Source organism: Pantherophis guttatus, chromosome 6, assembly GCF_059756535.1.
Source record: "Pantherophis guttatus breed Tessera chromosome 6, ASM5975653v1, whole genome shotgun sequence".
NCBI lineage: Eukaryota > Metazoa > Chordata > Lepidosauria > Squamata > Colubridae > Pantherophis > Pantherophis guttatus.
The window spans coordinates 17,344,922-17,363,257 of record NC_142068.1 but is presented as its reverse complement, the minus strand read 5'-3'; the positions used below and the strand labels follow the sequence as shown (position 1 = coordinate 17,363,257).

The following is an 18,336-nucleotide window of genomic DNA, read 5'->3' as shown; positions in this document are numbered from 1 at the left end:
ATTTGAAAAATAAAACTAAATTTAGCTGGACTCAGAGTTGGCAAGGCGTTTGTCTAGACTTGAATGCAGTTAATTTTATGTACTCTGGAAGATTCTTTTTTGGAAACTGAGTAATAACCCTTAAGCATTGGAGCTGGTATCTTTTTTTTTTTTTACCCCAGCGGTGCCACAATCCTTTCCTACCAATATCAGCACAATATAGTTCTTCTTCCCTTCAATCTGTTGCATAATACTGTTTTTTTTTTTATCTGACCAAACCTGACATCTTTATTTCATTTAAGAAAGAATAGAATAGAATTCTTTATTGACCAAGTGTGATTGGACACACAAGAAATTTATCTTGGTGCATAAGCTCTCGGTGTACATAAAAGAAAAGATACATTCATCAAGAATCATAAGGTACAACATTTAATGATAGTCATAGGGTACAAATAAGCAATCAAATCATATTAGGAAACAGTCAATATAAATCGTAAGGATACAAGCAACAAGTTATAGTCATACAGTCATAAGTGGGAGGAGGTGGGTGATAAGAATGATGAGAAGATTAATAGTAGTGCATACTTAGTAAATAGTTTGACGGCGTTGAGGGAATTATTTGTTTAGCAGAGTGATGGCTTTTGGGAAAAAACTGTTCTTGTGTCTAGTTGTTCTGATGTGAAGTGCTCTATAGCTTAGTTTTGAACATAGGAGTTGAAACAGTTTATGTCTAAGATGTGAGGGGCCTGTAAATCAGGGGTGAAATGCTCCCAGTTCAGACCAAATCTCCCGATTTGGTAGCGATGGCGGTGGATGGTTCAGAGAACCGGTAGCAAAAATCCCTGCGCCCCCCCCCATGCCCAGCTGAGCCGCAAGATCATCAGAGGCTGTTTTTTTACTTTTAAAAGCATTTTTTCTACAACCTCTTCAGCCGAAGAGGTTGTAGGAGAAAAAATGCTTTTAAAAGCCTCTGGCAATCCCAGCTGAGTTGCCTGATCGTCAGAGGCTTCTAAAAGCATTTTTTTCTGCAGCCTCTTCAGCTGAAGAGGTTGTAGAAAAAATGCTTTTAAAAGTAAAAAAAAAAAAAGTTGGCCATGCCCACCCAGTCACATTCCCTCCCCCCACTAAGCCACGCCTACAGAACCGGTAGTAACAAATTTTAGATTTCACCCCTGCTGTAAATATTTTCACACGTCATGCATGGTTATTGTAGGTCAGCCCTCTGTAGCTTTCTGTACTTCAAAGGTGTTGCAAAGTCTGGAAATTACAGTCCAAATAAATTTGGAGGGCACAAGGGTGAAACAATCTATGTTAGAAGATTTAATTCTGACTTTCAGAAACATCCATCTAAAAAGGAAGGTGAGGGGGGGAAATCCTACAGTTTGACAAATAGAGTAGGGCCTCTTTCCTCCTTCTATTGCAGGGTACTTCCAGATAAAATCTTTGGTCTAAATCAGGCCTTCATCCATATGATTCTGTGCTGTGGTCTGGGTTTGGCAGCTGAACCAGGTTATTTCCACTTCATTTGCACTCCATTTGAGAGGGAAGTAAAATTAATCATTCCTCCCCGAAGTTGCCACTCTGTGAATCTTGAGACTGGTCTGTTTCTCTGTTTGCAGGAGCTCTTACGTTTCAAGCAGAAAAACGTTTGTTATGAAAAAGTAAAAATATGGATAACTGTACAGGTAGTCCTTGAGTTATGACCTTAATGGAGCCCACCCGTCACAGCTGTAACTCATGATGGTTGTAAAGCTACATTTTTTTTTCTAACTTGCCATTTAGAAAATCCCAACAATTGTTAACTGAACACCACAGTCATTAAATGCACCAGTGGCTCGCTATAGGCGCAGTTTTGCTGAAAACTGGAAATAAATGCCAGTTTTCGGTAAAACCATCTTAAAACATGGTCACGTGATCAAGGGGTGCTGAAATCCGATTGCTGAGTGGTTGAAGTGAGGTCACGTGACTGCAGGGAGAGAGTGACCATCAGAAGTTTGAATCCAGGTTGTAAGTACCTCCAAGGTAAGGCCATCGGAACGTTGAATGGATGCTAAGTGACCCGTTATAAGTCAACTACCTGTATATGGGATTGATTTCACTCTTGCATGGAGTAAGATTCTTGATGCTCCAGTCCAGAACATACAGCTGATGAGGGCAGTGAAAATTTGTAATTAAAATAGAAGTAGAAAATGCCATCAAGTCCACCCCTGGTACCCTAAATGATATTCCACGGTTCTTACACTAAGCAAATTAAGATGAGCATTTTCAAGCTACTTTTGATGGATTGAATAATTTCATGAAACTCATCCAATTAAATTAATAATAACAAGTGTGTTTCTTAAACTTTGTTCCATTTTTCAGGATACACGCTATGTACAATTCCGTGAAAGGATCTTGCTCAGAACCCATCAGTTTCATCACCCGTAGCTGTGCTCCAGAATGTCCTTTTCCACCCAGACCTTCACACAGGACCAAAAATTCCTTGACTTTGCAATGGAAGGTAAATCTTCTGAGGAAAACTTTCTCTCTTCTGAAATTCTTCAGGTTTCCATTCTCTTCTCCTTAACCCAGGTAGATAAAATTGATGATTGGAGGTGTATCACTCCACCATACCTGGAAGGTGTGAAGCTAGGAAACACTGTTTAAGTTTTCTCTGCATGTGAACATATGTTGTGTCTGTGTATTAAAAAAAATATTAATGAACTGTTTTTCACTGTATCCAAACAAGGCACTTTGAAAGGATGAAGTTCTTTTAGGTGGGAAAGCCAGCATCTTGGCCTTCTAGCTATCAGGAAAACTGAGACTTGCTAAATATTATTCTTTCTTAAATTTTTACACCTTTCAACTTCCAGTTCCCTTGGCTGATTCACAAATAAAAACACAAATGTAATGATTGATTGATTGATTCTGCAATACAGATAATCCTCGACTTACAATTACAATTGAGCCCAAAATAAAACAATACAATATTTTTTTAAGAAACAAAAGATGACCAAAAGTAGATATGGTAAGAACAAGAAGCAAACCCATACTACCCAAGAGCAGGGTGGGCTTCAAAAATTTTAGCAAGGGGTTCTCTGCCCAGTTGCTGAGTGGGCGTGGCCATGGTGACTGTGGCCTAGTCGGCCTCCTGCACCATGGCAGGATGGGGGCTTTTTGCCCTCCCCAGGCTCTGGAGGTTTTTCTCGAGCCTCCAGGAGGGCAAAAATGGTCTCCCCAGTCTCTGGAGGCCTTCCCAAACTGCCAGTAGGCCCGTTTTTCACCCTCCATGAGCCTCTGCACGCACCCTGCACTTACCTGCATCCAAAACGGGCCGCGTGGGAACTACTGGGAGAGGTGGGGTGGGGTGGGTGGGGCTAGTCAGGAGTGGGATTTGGGGGTTCTCCGAACTGCACAGAATCTTACCTAGAGGTTCTCTGCGAACCTCCAGCAGCCCACCCCTGCCCAAGAGGAACTTTAATTATCCTTGTCAAAGGCCTCACTTTATTCTGTCCACTTTTCTGGATGTTAATAACCAGAGGACGAAGGCAAGAGAGAGGTTGGAAACTCAGAATAAATGGTTTTTCTTCTGTTGAATTACAGGTTTCCTTTCAAGGCAGAGAAAATTGTCAGTAATCGAGCTTGGAGAAAATGCCCAGTTTCCAACGTTATAAGAATTGCTTTCAAATCTTAAGGGAATTTTAACCCTCATTTTAGTTAGGAACTGGATTATTTCATACAACTTTGTGGATCTTTTTTCAAACAGCTGTTTTCAGCCTTAACCCTGGGCGATCTTAGATCTTAACAACTGATTGTCATCTTAAAAATTAGTAGAAATGTTACTACTGTTACTATATATAATACAACCTTTTTTGTTTTTTTTTAAAAAACCCAATATGGTATTTCCCATAGTTGGGCTAATATTAACCATGTCAACATACATCTTCTAATAAATGGATTGATATGGGCAAAAATTATTAAAATTAAACAAGTTTCAGTAAAGGAGAATATATGTACCCTAATCAAGGAACTACAAAGGGGGAAAAACCCACACATCCCACCAACACTGGCAGGGTAAGCTCCTGTATTTCAACAGAGAGCAAATCCCATACATGTTAGCACTGGTGATGTTACCTAACAGAACAGAATATAAGGGAATAACAGGGTTGAAAGGGACCTTCTAGTCCAACCTTCTGCTCAGGCAGGAGATCCTGACCCATACCATTTCAGACAAATGGTTTAACAGTAACAGAGTTGGAAGGGACCTTGGAGGTCATCTAGTCCAGCCCCCTGATCACACAGGAGACCTATACTAGGGATTCGAACTGCCAAACTGCCGACCTTTCTGATCAATAAGCTCAGCGTCTTAGCCACTGAGCCACCTAGCCAGGCTGTTGTTGTTGTTGTGTTGTGATTGTTTGGTCTCTTCTAGATGGGTAATGAAACATCCGCGTGCAACCAACCAAGCTCGGAGAGCATCAAGAACTCCACAAATTTTATGTGTAAAATTTATATCCCACCTTTTCTACAGGTGTTACAGGGTGATGTAGATTAAAGGCCCTTTTTCAAATGAACTTCGGTGGCTGAAAGTGCTCTTGAACCTGATACTCCCAGGTCAAGTCCAACATTTAATTAACACACCACAGCAGCTCCTTTAAAATGTGTTACTCTCTTGCATCATCTTGTGTCTTAGAATCCAGCATGTAACTGCTATGACCGAAGACGTAGGTTACAACATCATTTAATAAGAGGCAAGAATTCCTACACTTCATGGCTGACAGCATGCTCTTTTTTTTGAAAGCATTAAGACAACAGTGAGATTCAAAATAATCCTGTTTTCCCTTTCATGGCACTGCCATAGATCTAAGCTTCCGGTTGTGGAATTTTCTGGTGTCTTTTTTGTTTTGTTTGTTTGTTTTTTTGAATAACATTTATTCCATGACCTTCTCCAACCTTCCGTTATGTTACTTTACACAGGCCCCAATTGACAATGGTTCAAGAATCACCAGCTACCTTTTAGAGTGGGATGAAGTAAGTGCCAATTATTTTAGGGGGGGGAAAACCTTTTGTCCTTTATCTTAAATTGTTTCTACATGCTTTAACCAAATGCAGAGGAAAGAGAATGTGGAAAAATTGTTCCATTGGTTTGTTTATTCATTATTTAAAAATAAATGAGCATGTCTGAATATTTTTACAAATACTGTCCTCCCAAATTTATCTCTTTCAAGGCGCTTAACATCCACAATTTTGGGTGTGGTGGTAGGATTAATCATTCCTTTTCACTCCCTTCGCCTTGTTATAAAACATATAACTGACTTGCTGTAAAATCAGGTTTTCAAAAAAACAGTCTGACACAGAGCCATATTTCTGTGGGAGTCAAACGCCCCTAAATCACAAGTTTGTTTTGTAAAGTCTGATTTGTAAAGGAATAAATTTCAAGTATAAAATTTACATTTCCCTAATACAAAATAGTCCTCAACTTACAACACAATTGAGCCCAGAATTTTGGTCGTAAGTCATTACTGCTGTAGGTCAAGTTACCACATGACTGGACATATCACATACCAATTTTATACTTTTCATGATGGTTGTTAAGTGAGCCACTATGGTTGTTCAGCAAATCACCCATTTAAGTGAATCACATGATAGTAAGTCTAAATTCAGCTTATCCAATGGGCATGTCTTGCCATTTTGGGCTGGAAATGTTCAAAAAAAGTCACAAAATCTGATCACATGGCTTCAGGATGCCGCAGTTGGTTGAAAATGTCAGTTAGGTGACCACAAGGGGCAATGCAGCAGTTGTAACTGGTTTTACATATTTTTTTTTCAACTCATTTATTACATTAAAAGAAAAGGACAAACAAGAAAAAGCAGGTGCTTGATCCATCATCTACAAGAATATACTGAAATTTTATAGATAAATATGAAAAATTTCTGATGATACTTTTGATGGAAGAAAAAAATAGTTTTGGAAGGAGAGTTTTCAATTTATTAGTTAAAATTAAGTTTTTAATATATATACATAAAGTTTATTGTAAAGTTAATTACAATTACAGTAATTTTATCCTGCATTCAGATTATAAATCTCTTTCCCCCCACCTTCCCTTTTCTCAGTTTCTCTCTTTCTCTGATAGTTGAGCTAGAGAAATAGCTCTGGTTGTATACATGCACAGGTGGTCTTTGACTTACAATTCATTTAGTGACCGTTTCAGCAATGAAAAAGCGGCTTATTACCATTTGTCACCCTTAGAGCTGTATTGCCATGGTCATGTGATCAAAATTCAGATTCTTGGTGGCTAATGCAGCTTTATGATGGTTGCAGTGTCACCTTTTGTAGCCTTCTTGTAAGCAAAGTCAATGAGGAAATCAGATTCACTTAACAACCGTGTTGCTACCTTGACAATTGCAGTGATTCACTTACCAACAGTAGCAAGAAAGGTCGTAAAATGGGACAAATTCACTTAACAAATGTTTCACTTAGCAACAGAAACGTTGGGCTCAATTATGGTCATAAGTATGAGTCAATAGATGTGCTTAAATACTTTCTTTCTTCTTCTTTTTTAACAACCCACCACCTTTTCCCTCACATTTACAAATAGTTCCTTGATCATTCTAAATATATCTTGTATACATAATTATAGATAATCTTGTCCAGGAAATATATCCAGGCAACATGCAGTCTAAATGTGAGAGAGAATTGAATTAGTACAGTAGTTTGTTTCTTCAACAGATGCTTTCATTTGTATAAACTCTGCAGAATTGCTCTGTTTTTCTCCAGCAGTGTCAAAACACAATTGATATATTTTGATAGAGTGAGTAGGCTTGTCCCAGGGCTGCTGACCTTAAGACAATAATAAGTATTGTGAAATTTAGGAACTTAGGCGAGTGGATTTGCTTGACCTTTGGTAAATTAGCATTAGTATTTCTTCTCCTCTATAGAAAAGAGGGGGCAACCCTTTGTAAAAGCATTCTGTTTATGTGGGACATGAATATGGGGGGTGGGGGGAGGATGAGAAATAGTTTAGGATTTCAAGAAATCCGTAAGTCAAGTGGATCCTTTGCCTTTGCTTCTTGCCCAAAATTGCAGCTTGCTTGAGAAGGTTTCCAAGCAATTAATGCCTACATTAATTAGAAATGTCAGCCAACCTCTGGTGTCATTGGCAGTCGGAGTACGAAATTTGACACTTTGTGAAACCATTGAAATGGCTCCAATCTGAATTTAGCTCGGAACATGAAAATGTCAAATTTGGTAGCAAATTTCTGGGCATATGTGAAGGATGGTAGAATCTTAATAATGGGAGCAGCAGCACCCAAAGGTTATTCAGAATGTTTCTATAGATGCTTTTGCATCTAAAATGTTAGCCTGTTGTTGGAACAAGTTGTGGGTCACTTAAATTTGACAATAGTCCTAATTGTCCAATGCAAGAGGTCAGAAGGGATTTATTGGAGGAATAGCATTTCCTTTCAAACCCTATTCTTTTGGTGGTTGCGGAAAATGTTGCAATTGGGGAGAAAACTATTAAGCGAATAAAATCTGGCCACAAATATTGCTTAATGTTTCTTGGAAGGACTAATTGCAAAAGTACCAAGAGAGAATGGAAAAATGGAGTGAAAGGATACCAAAACCATCTCCAGTTTCCTTGAATCTAAGTCTTTATCCTTCGGTGACCCTAGTTCCCACATGCATGTTCAACAATTGAGATAACCATAAGATGCCATGAGTTTATGCCTGGAGAATGGAATCTCACCACTGTCATTCTAATGGTGTCTAACATTGTGTCTGACATAATGTTTTTTGCAATATTGGACTATCATGATATTGTCACCCAACGGCCCCTTTAGGTCAAAATTTGACCACAGCTGCATCAATTAATTTCTGATTGCATCCGCCGATATTTCAAAGGATAGATAGTTTTGCAACATTTCCTCTTGAGTTGCAGTTTCCCGTTGGTGGGGATTTCTCGTTGTTCCTGATTCCTGGGAATTTTTTCACCTTTTGTGATGGAGGGAGAGAATGTATTCCAGAGGAACAAAATACAGCAAAGTTTACATAGTTTGTGTGAGAGAAAGAGAGTTAAGATGGTTCCTTTCTAGTAGTTCTCAGTAGATGTTGAATGGAGCAAGCGGTTAGTTTTAGGGTGGCAAGATTTCTGTCTATAGGTGAGGAACAATAAAGGAAATTGCTTAGAAGAACCTAAGCATGTCTTTCTTGGATTTTGGAGCCTGGCACCTTCCTGCTGAAGCCAAGATGCTGGTACCCCTTGCCACATTTCCTTCCCTCATTCTTTAGAAACAATTGGATAAATGATTTTGTCACGCCTAGAAGCCATCTTTCATATTAGGCCCTCAGACCTGCCACATTTACTACTGTGGGAAACTGGGAGGCTCTGAAGGCCTAATACAAAAGATGGCTTCCAGGCCTGACAAAATTTGGCCTCACCCCCTCACAGTGATTGGTTCTCTCCCCTTTGGATAATTTTTTTATGACCCCATTGTGCATCTGGATATCGTTTTTGTTTTCCATCGTGTTCACCTGCCTCGCCCTCAGAGAACTGCCACGAAGATATTCTTGTGGCTAAAAAGTGTTGCAAAGGATAGAAAGGCGAGATTAGTAGTTGAGTGGAAATGTCTAGGAAGGCTGCATCTTACTGCGAAGATGAGTAAATAAATGATGAACTGTTTATGTCCAGTCAGAAGAAAATGCTCTTTGCTTTGAAAAAAAAAAGAAAGAAAGAAATTGAAAGAGTAAGCTCATAGAATTCACACCTTTGTCTTCCAGGGGAAAAGGAGTAATGTTTTCAGAGAATGTTACTTTGGGAACCAAAAACATTACAAGGTGACAAAGCTGTGTCCTGCTGTGGGTTATACATTCCGATTAGCAGCTCAGAATGAAATAGGCATAAGGTAAGTCCTGGTGCCTGATTGATAACATGCTTCAGCCATCAGTCAAGCTGTTTCTAAAGGCCAAACTCAGCTGAGAAGTAAAAGTTTGGCTGGAGAACACAAAAGACCCATTTATTCCAGCATCCTGTTTCTCACAGAGGCCAATCAGATGCCGTTCAGTGTTGTTTCAGGGGAGAGGTTTTTCCATTTCAGAGAGAGTTTGGACTAGCTTGCTTAAAGCAGAAATGCAAATGGATACACATCAAAACCTAGTACCAAAGAGCATCAAACAGGCATAAACCTGGATTACAAAGAGAAGCACAACTCAGTCCAACTTCCAGGAAGTATTTAAATAGCAGAAAGCAAAATCTTGACAGAAATAGTGTCAGGCAAAAAAAAGGCTGTCAAAAATATCCAGCTCTTTTATCTAATCACTAGCTGATAACCCTGCGTTGCCCGGGTATTTATTTATCCCAATCCTGCTTTTGAGGTGATTATCTGCATTAGCAGACACCTCCTCCGACAACTTGCCCTCTTTGATTGAAGCTGAGGGCCTATGGTGGTTTTTTTTTTTTTTAAAGAACCAATCCCCCTTACCAGAGGGAGCCCCCTTGTGGAGTACTGGGAAGCCATTACCATGGCAACTCCACTGTGCTGTACAGTAGAAGCCATTTTAAGGCACAATAGTCTGTATCTTAACAGAACTTGAATCCAAAATGCATAGTATCACTGTCAAAAGTACTGTGATTTGACACTATAGATATAATTCATTCCTTTTCATTTCAGTGGCCCAGGCGTTCCAGTTATGCTGGAACACACACACACACACACACACACACACACCGAGGAGTGTTAGGAGTGTCTTACCCCATCCCCACCCCCAGTATTTTTTTCCAGAGTAAGGCATCTGTGTACCAAGTTTGGTTGAAATTGCTCGAGGCATTCCAGAGTCATGCTGGAACACACACACACACAAACACACAGCCATTTATATACATATAGATTTAGAATATGAATCTAGAAATCACTATTGATCAACAGATGGGGTTATGTCTGTGTTTTGGATCTGAGATAAAAATCTGGTCCTGATCACCAGGATACAAAGTTAAACCACCCCATGCTGAATTGAAGGTTTTCTGAGCTGCTGCATATTGTCTTTAATCCGTTAAGCGTAGCTGTGAGAATCAATAGTGTTTAAAGATGTAGAAGCTTCTGTTATGAATCGCAACCAAGTTCTTCCTTTTTGAGAAAGAGAATGGAATTTAGCATGCGCATAATACATGTTCAGCAAGGAGTGGTGCGGTGGCCTAGAGGTAGAGCTCTCACCTCACAATCAGGAGGCTGTGAGTTCGATACTAGGTAGAGGCAGATATTTATCTCTCTGGGCACAATGAGAACATATCTGCTGAACAAAACTCCGCTTTGGTGTCAGGAAGGACATCCATCCAGTAAACACTCTGCTAGCTCCATTCAGTTGCCCAGACTCCACCCCGCAAGTGATTATGCGGCCATTAAATGAAGATGGTGATAATACGTGTCTAGCTAACAAAGAATGGGCGATTTAAATAATAGAGCCACTGGGTGTAATTCCAGACTTCTACTAAAGAGCATCCTTTCTCTCTCCCCCATATCCCCCCCTGCCATTCCACAGTGGCTTTAGCCAAGAAGTTGTATGCTACACTTCAGGAAACATCCCCCAGACTCCTTCAGCACCAAGACTGGTCCGTGCTGGGGTAACGTGGATCACACTGCAATGGAATAAAGCAGAAGGTTGCACACCAGAAGAAGTGATTACCTACACCTTGGAGATTCAAGAGGAAGATACTGTAAGTTTCGATATCCAAAATAAAGAACAGAACTAACGGAGTTGGAAGGGATCTTGGATCTTCTAGTCCAACCCCCTGCTCATGCAGGAAACCCTAGACCCGTGATGGCGAACCTATGGAACGCGTGCCACGGGTGGCACATGGAGCCATATAGGTGGGCACGCAAGCTCAGCTCCGGTGCACATGAACATGCCGGCCAGCAGATTTTCGGGCCTTCTGGGCCCACTGGAAGTCGCCAAACAGGTCATTTCCGGCCTCCAGAGGGCCTCCGAGGCGGTGGAGAAGGCCATTTTCACCCTCCCCAGGCTCCTAGAAAGGCTCTGGAGCCTGGGGAGGGCAAAAAACGGGCCCACCAGGCCCACCGTGCCATCACGTGCCAAAAACAGGGGAAGCATGGGGGGGTCACACACACGCGCAGGGGCAGGGCATTTTATGGGTTGGGCACACGTGTGCATGACCCCCCCCACGCTCCCCCCACTTTTGGCACGCAATGGCAAAAAGGTTAGCCATCACTGCCCTATAGCATTTCAGACAAATGGTTGTCCAGTCTCTTCTTAAAATGCTCCAGTGATGGAGCATTCACAATTTCTGGAGGCAAGCCCTTCCACTGATTAATTGTTCTCACTGTCAGTGCACTGTTGATCTTATCTAGTTTGGGTAATGAAACATCTGCAAGAAAACAAACAAGTTCAGAGAGCACCAATGACCCCCTCACTTTTATTATGGCCCACATTTTGCTTTGCCTTCATAGAAAATTAGCATTACATGGCGGTCATAATAATTCTGTCCCATGCTCTAAATCAGGAGTGGGGAACTATGTCCCTTTTATGACCTCAACTCCCAGAATTCCTGAGCCAGCATGTCATAAAGGGGACATAATTCCCCATCTCTGTTCTAAATCCATAAATGCAGCTAAGCCAATAGCCAAATCTAAACATTCTCGACTCTCAACTGTTGGGCCTTTCTGTGTACCAACAGAGATTTTAAATTTCCCTATATTTTCTTGTATGGGCAGCCGATTAACTTTGTTTCTTTTGAGTTTGAGCCGATTAACTTTGTTCCTGTTGAGATTGTGACATAATCTCCTGTGTCACAATCTCAATGCACTCAACATCAATGCTGTAACATCAATGTTCTGTAACATCAATGCACTCAAGGGAATGTAATGTCATCGCCTCAATTTCCTGTGAGAGAGCCAAGAATTTTTTTCCCCTCGACTTCAATCCTATCCTAACATCTTATTGCAATAAATGAATCATAGAAGTTCTTAAATATCTAAAAGGCGTTTTAAATATCTGACGGAGTGTATAAAGAGGTCCTGATCTGTCCATCTCAAGGCGGTTCCTATGAGACATTTGTTCTTGGCAACTTTTCCAGTGGCACTCAAAGGGAAATTGCTACACCCATCCAAGAACTTGGTTTTACATATATTGTCGGCATCTTGCCCCAACATTTTATCCTGCATTGGGGAACAGTGCCGTACTTCAGTCTCACTTCCATACATGCTAGCACAGCAGCCCAGACTGTTGATGCATAAATAAAGAATATTACATAGCTATTACTTTGCTCCCTCCCTAAAATGTTCTACCTTGACTTTATTGCTTTGGCAAAGCTCCTGGGTTTTATCAGCACGTACCTGGTGGACAGATAGGATGTTACTAAAAGAAGAACATTCCTCAACATGAGTAACGTGGTACTAAGTGTGTTGTGTTTTTTCTTTTTAACACAAGAGGGAGCCACTTTAACAAAGTTTTAAAAAATTAAGCGCTCTTGAAACTATTATTACAATAGGAATGCAATGGGGATTTAAATTCAATTTTTCTGTTTTGAATGGTAGTGATTTAGGGTAAAAACCAGCCCAGAAATTTCAAGTAAGAAATTTGGGAAATGTCAAACTTTCATTTATGCTTCCCAATCTTCAAATTAAATTGTTTAAGATTTCATCTGTTTTTAACTCTGACATATAAAGACATCCTCGACACCGAAGGGAAATTAAAATGTAAGCAAGAGCTTGAAGACCAAGGTATTATACTATCATGGTGGCCTCAACTGCAAATACAATCTAGATATTGATAAAGATATGAAAAAGTATGACTTCTATAAAGGACAAACACCCTTTGATCAGATACTGTTGAACTCTGATGAAAAACTAATTAAGAAAATCTATAACTTCTTACTAAATTGGAAAATGGAGGATGAACAAGTAAAAGACACAATGGTACAATGGGAAAAAAACTTTGGTTATTACACAGAATTAGAGAAGTAGCAAAACTTATGGGAAAGAAACTATAAATTAACAATGGCAACTTCTTATAAAGAAAATTTATATAAATGTTTTATAGATGGCATTTACCACCTGCTAGGTTAGCTAAAATGTTTAAAAATATGTCTAGCAAATGTTGGAAATGCAACCAAAAATCGGGCACATTTTATCATATGTGGTGGACTTGTGTTAAAGCAAAAAAAAAAAAATGGGCAAAGATACACAGGTGGTTAGAAAAGATAAAAGGGAAACATGTAGATTTTAAATCTGAACTGTTTTTATTAGGTATAACACCAGAAAAACTTGATAGGCAAAGTATATATTTAATGTTACATGTCTTAACAGCAGCGAGGATTATATTCGCGCAATATTGGAAAAATGAAGAATCACCGCGAGATGAAGAGATAATTAGGAAGATATTAGATTGTGCAGAAATAGATGGACTTACATTGAAAATTAAACAGAAAGAAGATGCAGAATATTATCAAACATGGAATTTATTTTACCAGTGGTTGGGGAAAAGGGGTGAAGATTAAGAATGTAATCTGTATTGTTAAGAAAATTAAATACCCAGACAACACAATGTTTATTAAGCACTAATAAATGTAAACAATAGAAAATTATTTTTTTAAAAAAAGATTTCATCTACCGGTATATATTTTTTTAACTATAGTAAGGTACTGTACTATGATTTGGCAACAGATGACCAAAGTTCCTTCTCAGTTCATAATTATAGTCATGTAGATTAGGTTCTGGGGCAAACAACAGATAATCCAGAACATAGCAACATTCTCTGCAAAATTCAAAGGGAGAGGGTTAATTTGCAAATAATGGCAAATTCCACAATAGAAGAACAAATATTTCATGTCCCAGTTGGAGTGGTATATTATTGCTTGATGCATAACACTACGAGTGATATTCCTGAATTTATTTTTGCTTGCTGGTTTTTTGCTCTTTAACTGGTAACTTAATTTGTCCTTTAGGATAATGCATTTCATCCAAGGTACACTGGAGAAGACCGAACCTGTACTGTGAAGAATCTTAAAAGAAGCACACAATACAAATTCAGGGTAAATTTCTTTCTCGTTCACTTTCATTTTCATTGTCCTGTGCAGCACAAGAGTTTACACTGTCGTATCATGCATGTTTATTATTGGAAAAAGGTTATAGGTAATCCTCAAGTTACAACCATTCATTTAGTAGTAAATGTTCGAAGTTACAATAGCGTCATTTTATCTCGCAAGGAAGTGCATGCAGAAATGTATGTCCCTTGTTTATTTTTAAATAACAATCTCATGCCACATGTTTTCAATGTTCAATTTTAATTTTATGTGCAATTTTAACAAGGTGCCACAAGGGGGAAGCCTAATTTCTTTTTCCTCTGAACTGCTAAATTTGTACTTGCGAAAAGTCTCCAATTACTGTGAAACGTATTCTCATGTATCCACAATCAAATAAACATAGGAATAATACATAAGAAGTGATGTGGATTCGAAATGAAAAGTCTAGTTGCAGTGACTGTTTATTTATTTTAGTAAAATGATGAAAATGTCATTGGGTAAACCTTTACAGAGCACTTGGGCAGATAAATGTACTGTGCAATGCAACATGTAGACAGACTCACAAAAAAAAACATGATTTTCTTTATTCCAGCTGATTGTCTCCAATGTAGAAGGGAAAAGTAGTCCTAGTGATGTCATGGTCTGTACCACAAGCCCAGACAGACCAGGGCCTCCCTCCAGACCCATTGTTAAAGGGCCAGTAACATCTCATGGCTTCAGTGTGAAATGGGGTAAGAGTACATCTCTGTATTTTAAAAGCACAAGAAGGAAATGATTTAACATGCATGGCATTGCTGTAGAGATGGCTGGTGCTGTTTTGTTGTAATATATTGCACTCTTTCCAACCACACATGTAGTTTATGCCTGCAGAGAATTGACATGGAGTATTGATTCACTGAACTGATAATGAAATGAAAAGAAAATGCTTCTCTTGTGTTGCGCAAATGCTGCCTTGTTTATTTAGTTAGTTTTTTCAGTCTGTTTATTATTGTTATAAATAACTCAAGGTGGAAATAATATCTAATACTTCTTCCTTCTCTTATCTTCCCCATAACAACAACTCTGCTGGGTGTGTTGCATTGAGAGAGAATAACTGGCCCAAAATCACCCAGCTGGTTTTCATGCCTAAGGCAGAAATAAAAACTCCTGCTGATTGGCCAAAAGTCATCCAACCAGCTTTTATGCCTAAGGCGGGACTGAAACTCCTAGTCTACTTATGATTGGCCCAAAGTCATCCGGTCGACTTTCATACCAATAGCAATAGCACTTAGATTTATATGCTGCTTCATAGTGCTTTTACAGCCCTCTCTAAGCGGTTTACAGAGTCAGCATATTGCCCCCAACAATCTGGGTCCTCATTTTACCCACCTCGGAAGGATGGAAGGCTGAGTCAACCTTGAGCCGGTGAGATTTGAACTGCTGAAGTGCAGCTAGCATTCAGCTGAAGTAGCCTGCAGTGCTGCACTCTAACCACCGTGCCACCTCGGCTCTTCATGCCTAAGCGGGACTAGAACTCATAGTCTACTGATGATTGGCCAAAAGTCATCCATCTGGCTTTCATACCTAAGGCAGGACTAGAACTCACAGTCTCCTGTTTTCTAGTCAGGCGCCTTTATCACTAGACCAAACCTATGAATGTACCATTTGTTATGTTGCTCCATGATGGAGCAACATAACAAATGAATGTTGCTCCAGAAACGAAATACAAGTCATGACAAAACAAACAAGTGACAAGGAACATTTAAAAGGAAAGGGTTCTGTTATCTGCACACCAGCAAGAAAGACTTCATTTAAACAAGTGTTTATTTTCAGGATAGGTTTTATTTTCAGGGAAACATGGTACTTATAAACTTTTAGCAGTTCTAACCCATCAATATATAGAAATAAAATTTCTATATATTGAAATAAAATTGTATAGAAATAAAATTATTATTATTATTATTATTATTATTATTATTATTATTATTATTATTATTATTATTCAAGGACATAGACTAACAACCATATTGGAGGTAATCTGCCAACTGACTAAAAGATAGATTCTGCATTTAATCACCACTAAAAATAATTTTTCCCATTTTTATAACTTGCTTATTATTTCTTTTCCTCTCCAATCCTTTTTTTTCTTTTTTTAACAGAGCCTCCTCAGGACAACGGTGGTTCGGAAATCCTAAATTATCTGTTAGAAGTTTCAGAAGGAAGCTGTGAAGGTAAATTTGATTCATAAATAGTCTGATTCCTTCAATTATTCATGATGTTCATAAGAAAATATAATTGCAGATAGGAAAAGTGTCACTACTCTCAAAACCCTCGTATCAAGTAGTTGAAGTTGAATTTATTTGACTGTAGTGATTCTTCACCATCCTCAAGGGTTTGATTGATGTATCATTAAATAAAAATGGTAAATTAATCAAAATGGAAATCTGTAGTCCAGATGCAGTAACCAATTTTTAAAAAGTTAATATTACTTTCTGAGCTGTAATATTTAATTATAGTTGCCTATTAAGATTATATAGGACTAATAAAATTCCAGGCAAATCTTAGTTTGTTTGTTTTTACAAATTGCAACATAGAATTGCAAACAGATATATTTACTTAAATGTCTATCCAGCTTTCCTTTGCAAACTGAGAATTATCGTTACCAATGTTGAGTTATTTTCAAAATAGGATTCATTATTATTTAGATTAAGATGGGGGATTTTGGGTCAACTTTCCTAATTAATTGAAAACTTGGTCTTGCCAAAACCAGAATGGTGCCTTCTTTTTTAAAGCAAATACAAATCTAGCAATTAAGCAAAACTCTACCTCTCTAATGCAGCTTTCAACTAATGAAAGGGCCTGATCACGGGTGGGATTCAGCCAGTTCGGACCAATTCGGGCAAACCGGTAGTTGTGACCTGCAGGCCCACCCGCCCCGGCATTATGCCGTCCTGGTTTTAAACCGTGCGCATGCGTGCAAGCAGAAGGCTGCACACGCTCACATTTTTGGTTTAATTAACTGGTTGTTAATTCATGTGCCACCCACCTCTGGGCCTGATTGAATGGGAAAAATCTGATTGAAAAGATCATAGGCCAGTTTCTTCCCATAAAGGAGTTATTGCAGGGGTAAAATCTACTTACCCTCCTTACCGGTTTGGAAGTGCACACGCTGCGCGCATGTGCAGAGGGTAAAAAACACATTACTTCGTGGTTAAAACTAGGAAGTAAAAACACCCAGGCGGGTGGGCGGAGCCTTGCGCCGCCATCGCTACCGGTTCTCCGAACCACCTGCCACAATCGCTACCAGATCGCCCGATCAGGTCCGAACTGGGAGCATTTCACCCCTGAGTTATTGCCACAAATCACTGCAAAGGCAGGGACTGAAATGAAATGTGGATAGGATGTTAACAGCAGTTTATCACTTGCCTAAGCGAGTCCAATTAACCTTACAGCAAATCAATGGGAAGTTGCATATAGGGGACCTGCTACCGAATGTACGTGTGCATACTTGAAGCCAGGCACTTCGTACAAGCTCCGGGCATGCTGTATTAGCACTGGTGGACACAGCCAGGTAAGAACAAAATGAACAGCAAAGGGTACCATTTTCTTTCTGTCCATTCTGCCATATTTTCCAACTTTTGTAGAGCTGATTTGTTGTTGTTGTTTTGTTGTTTTTGTTAAGTAGTTAAGTGTTCTTGGTCATGAACCTGTTACCTTGTATAGTTTTCTGTAAAGTTTTGAATGTAGTTTGCATAGTGTCACACCTCAAATGGTTATGCCAACGGTGAGGTGTATATTTTCAGCTGCTATTTTATGCTGTGTTGTGTTGCAGGTAATCTTTGCTTAATGACAATAATTGGGACTGGGGTGTCCATTGCTAAGCAACGCGATTGTAAAGGACAATCTCATGGGTTGCTTAGCAATGGTGGTTCCAGCCATGATTAAGGTTATATAAAGAGAGGAAGGCTAACCTAGTAGTAATTTGGTATTAATAACAGAAGGTTCCTCTGAAAACATTGTTATATTTTCCACAAGGCTGTGCTATAATTTGTCCTTTAAAGTTCACTAACAAAATTTCAGACTGAGTTTCAGACGGTCTCAAATTCTGTTCTATATCAACCCATACACATTGTTTGATCTTTTTAAAAATATGGTACCCATTTGCTAGAGAAGTTGAGTGAACAGTTAGACACTTTAGCTTCCTAAAGTACTGTCAATTTCCTGAAGCATATTTTATTCCTGATGTGCATTTTCATTTTTCCATTCTTTCTGGATTGTCAAATCCAAACGCTTGTATCTCCATGGGGAAGGCAAAATTGCATAGAGGCACACACTGAACTACAAGTTATCCAACCCCATTTTAGCA

The 18,336-nt window shown here is 39.1% G+C and overlaps 1 protein-coding gene across 3 annotated transcripts in view; it reads left to right on the top strand.

The window, feature by feature from the left end:
- The window catches only part of FNDC3B (fibronectin type III domain containing 3B), a 313,079-nt gene that overhangs the window by 236,688 nt on the left and 58,055 nt on the right, over nucleotides 1–18,336 (top strand). For all 3 annotated transcript variants that reach the window (XM_034438975.3, XM_034438974.3, XM_087872515.1), the window contains exons 10-17: nucleotides 2,341–2,479; nucleotides 4,936–4,989; nucleotides 8,738–8,862; nucleotides 10,493–10,667; nucleotides 13,914–14,000; nucleotides 14,584–14,722; nucleotides 16,130–16,201; nucleotides 17,423–17,541. In XM_034438975.3, coding sequence (XP_034294866.2) covers nucleotides 2,341–2,479; nucleotides 4,936–4,989; nucleotides 8,738–8,862; nucleotides 10,493–10,667; nucleotides 13,914–14,000; nucleotides 14,584–14,722; nucleotides 16,130–16,201; nucleotides 17,423–17,541 — 910 coding nt within the window. The remainder of the gene's footprint in view (nucleotides 1–2,340; nucleotides 2,480–4,935; nucleotides 4,990–8,737; nucleotides 8,863–10,492; nucleotides 10,668–13,913; nucleotides 14,001–14,583; nucleotides 14,723–16,129; nucleotides 16,202–17,422; nucleotides 17,542–18,336) is intronic.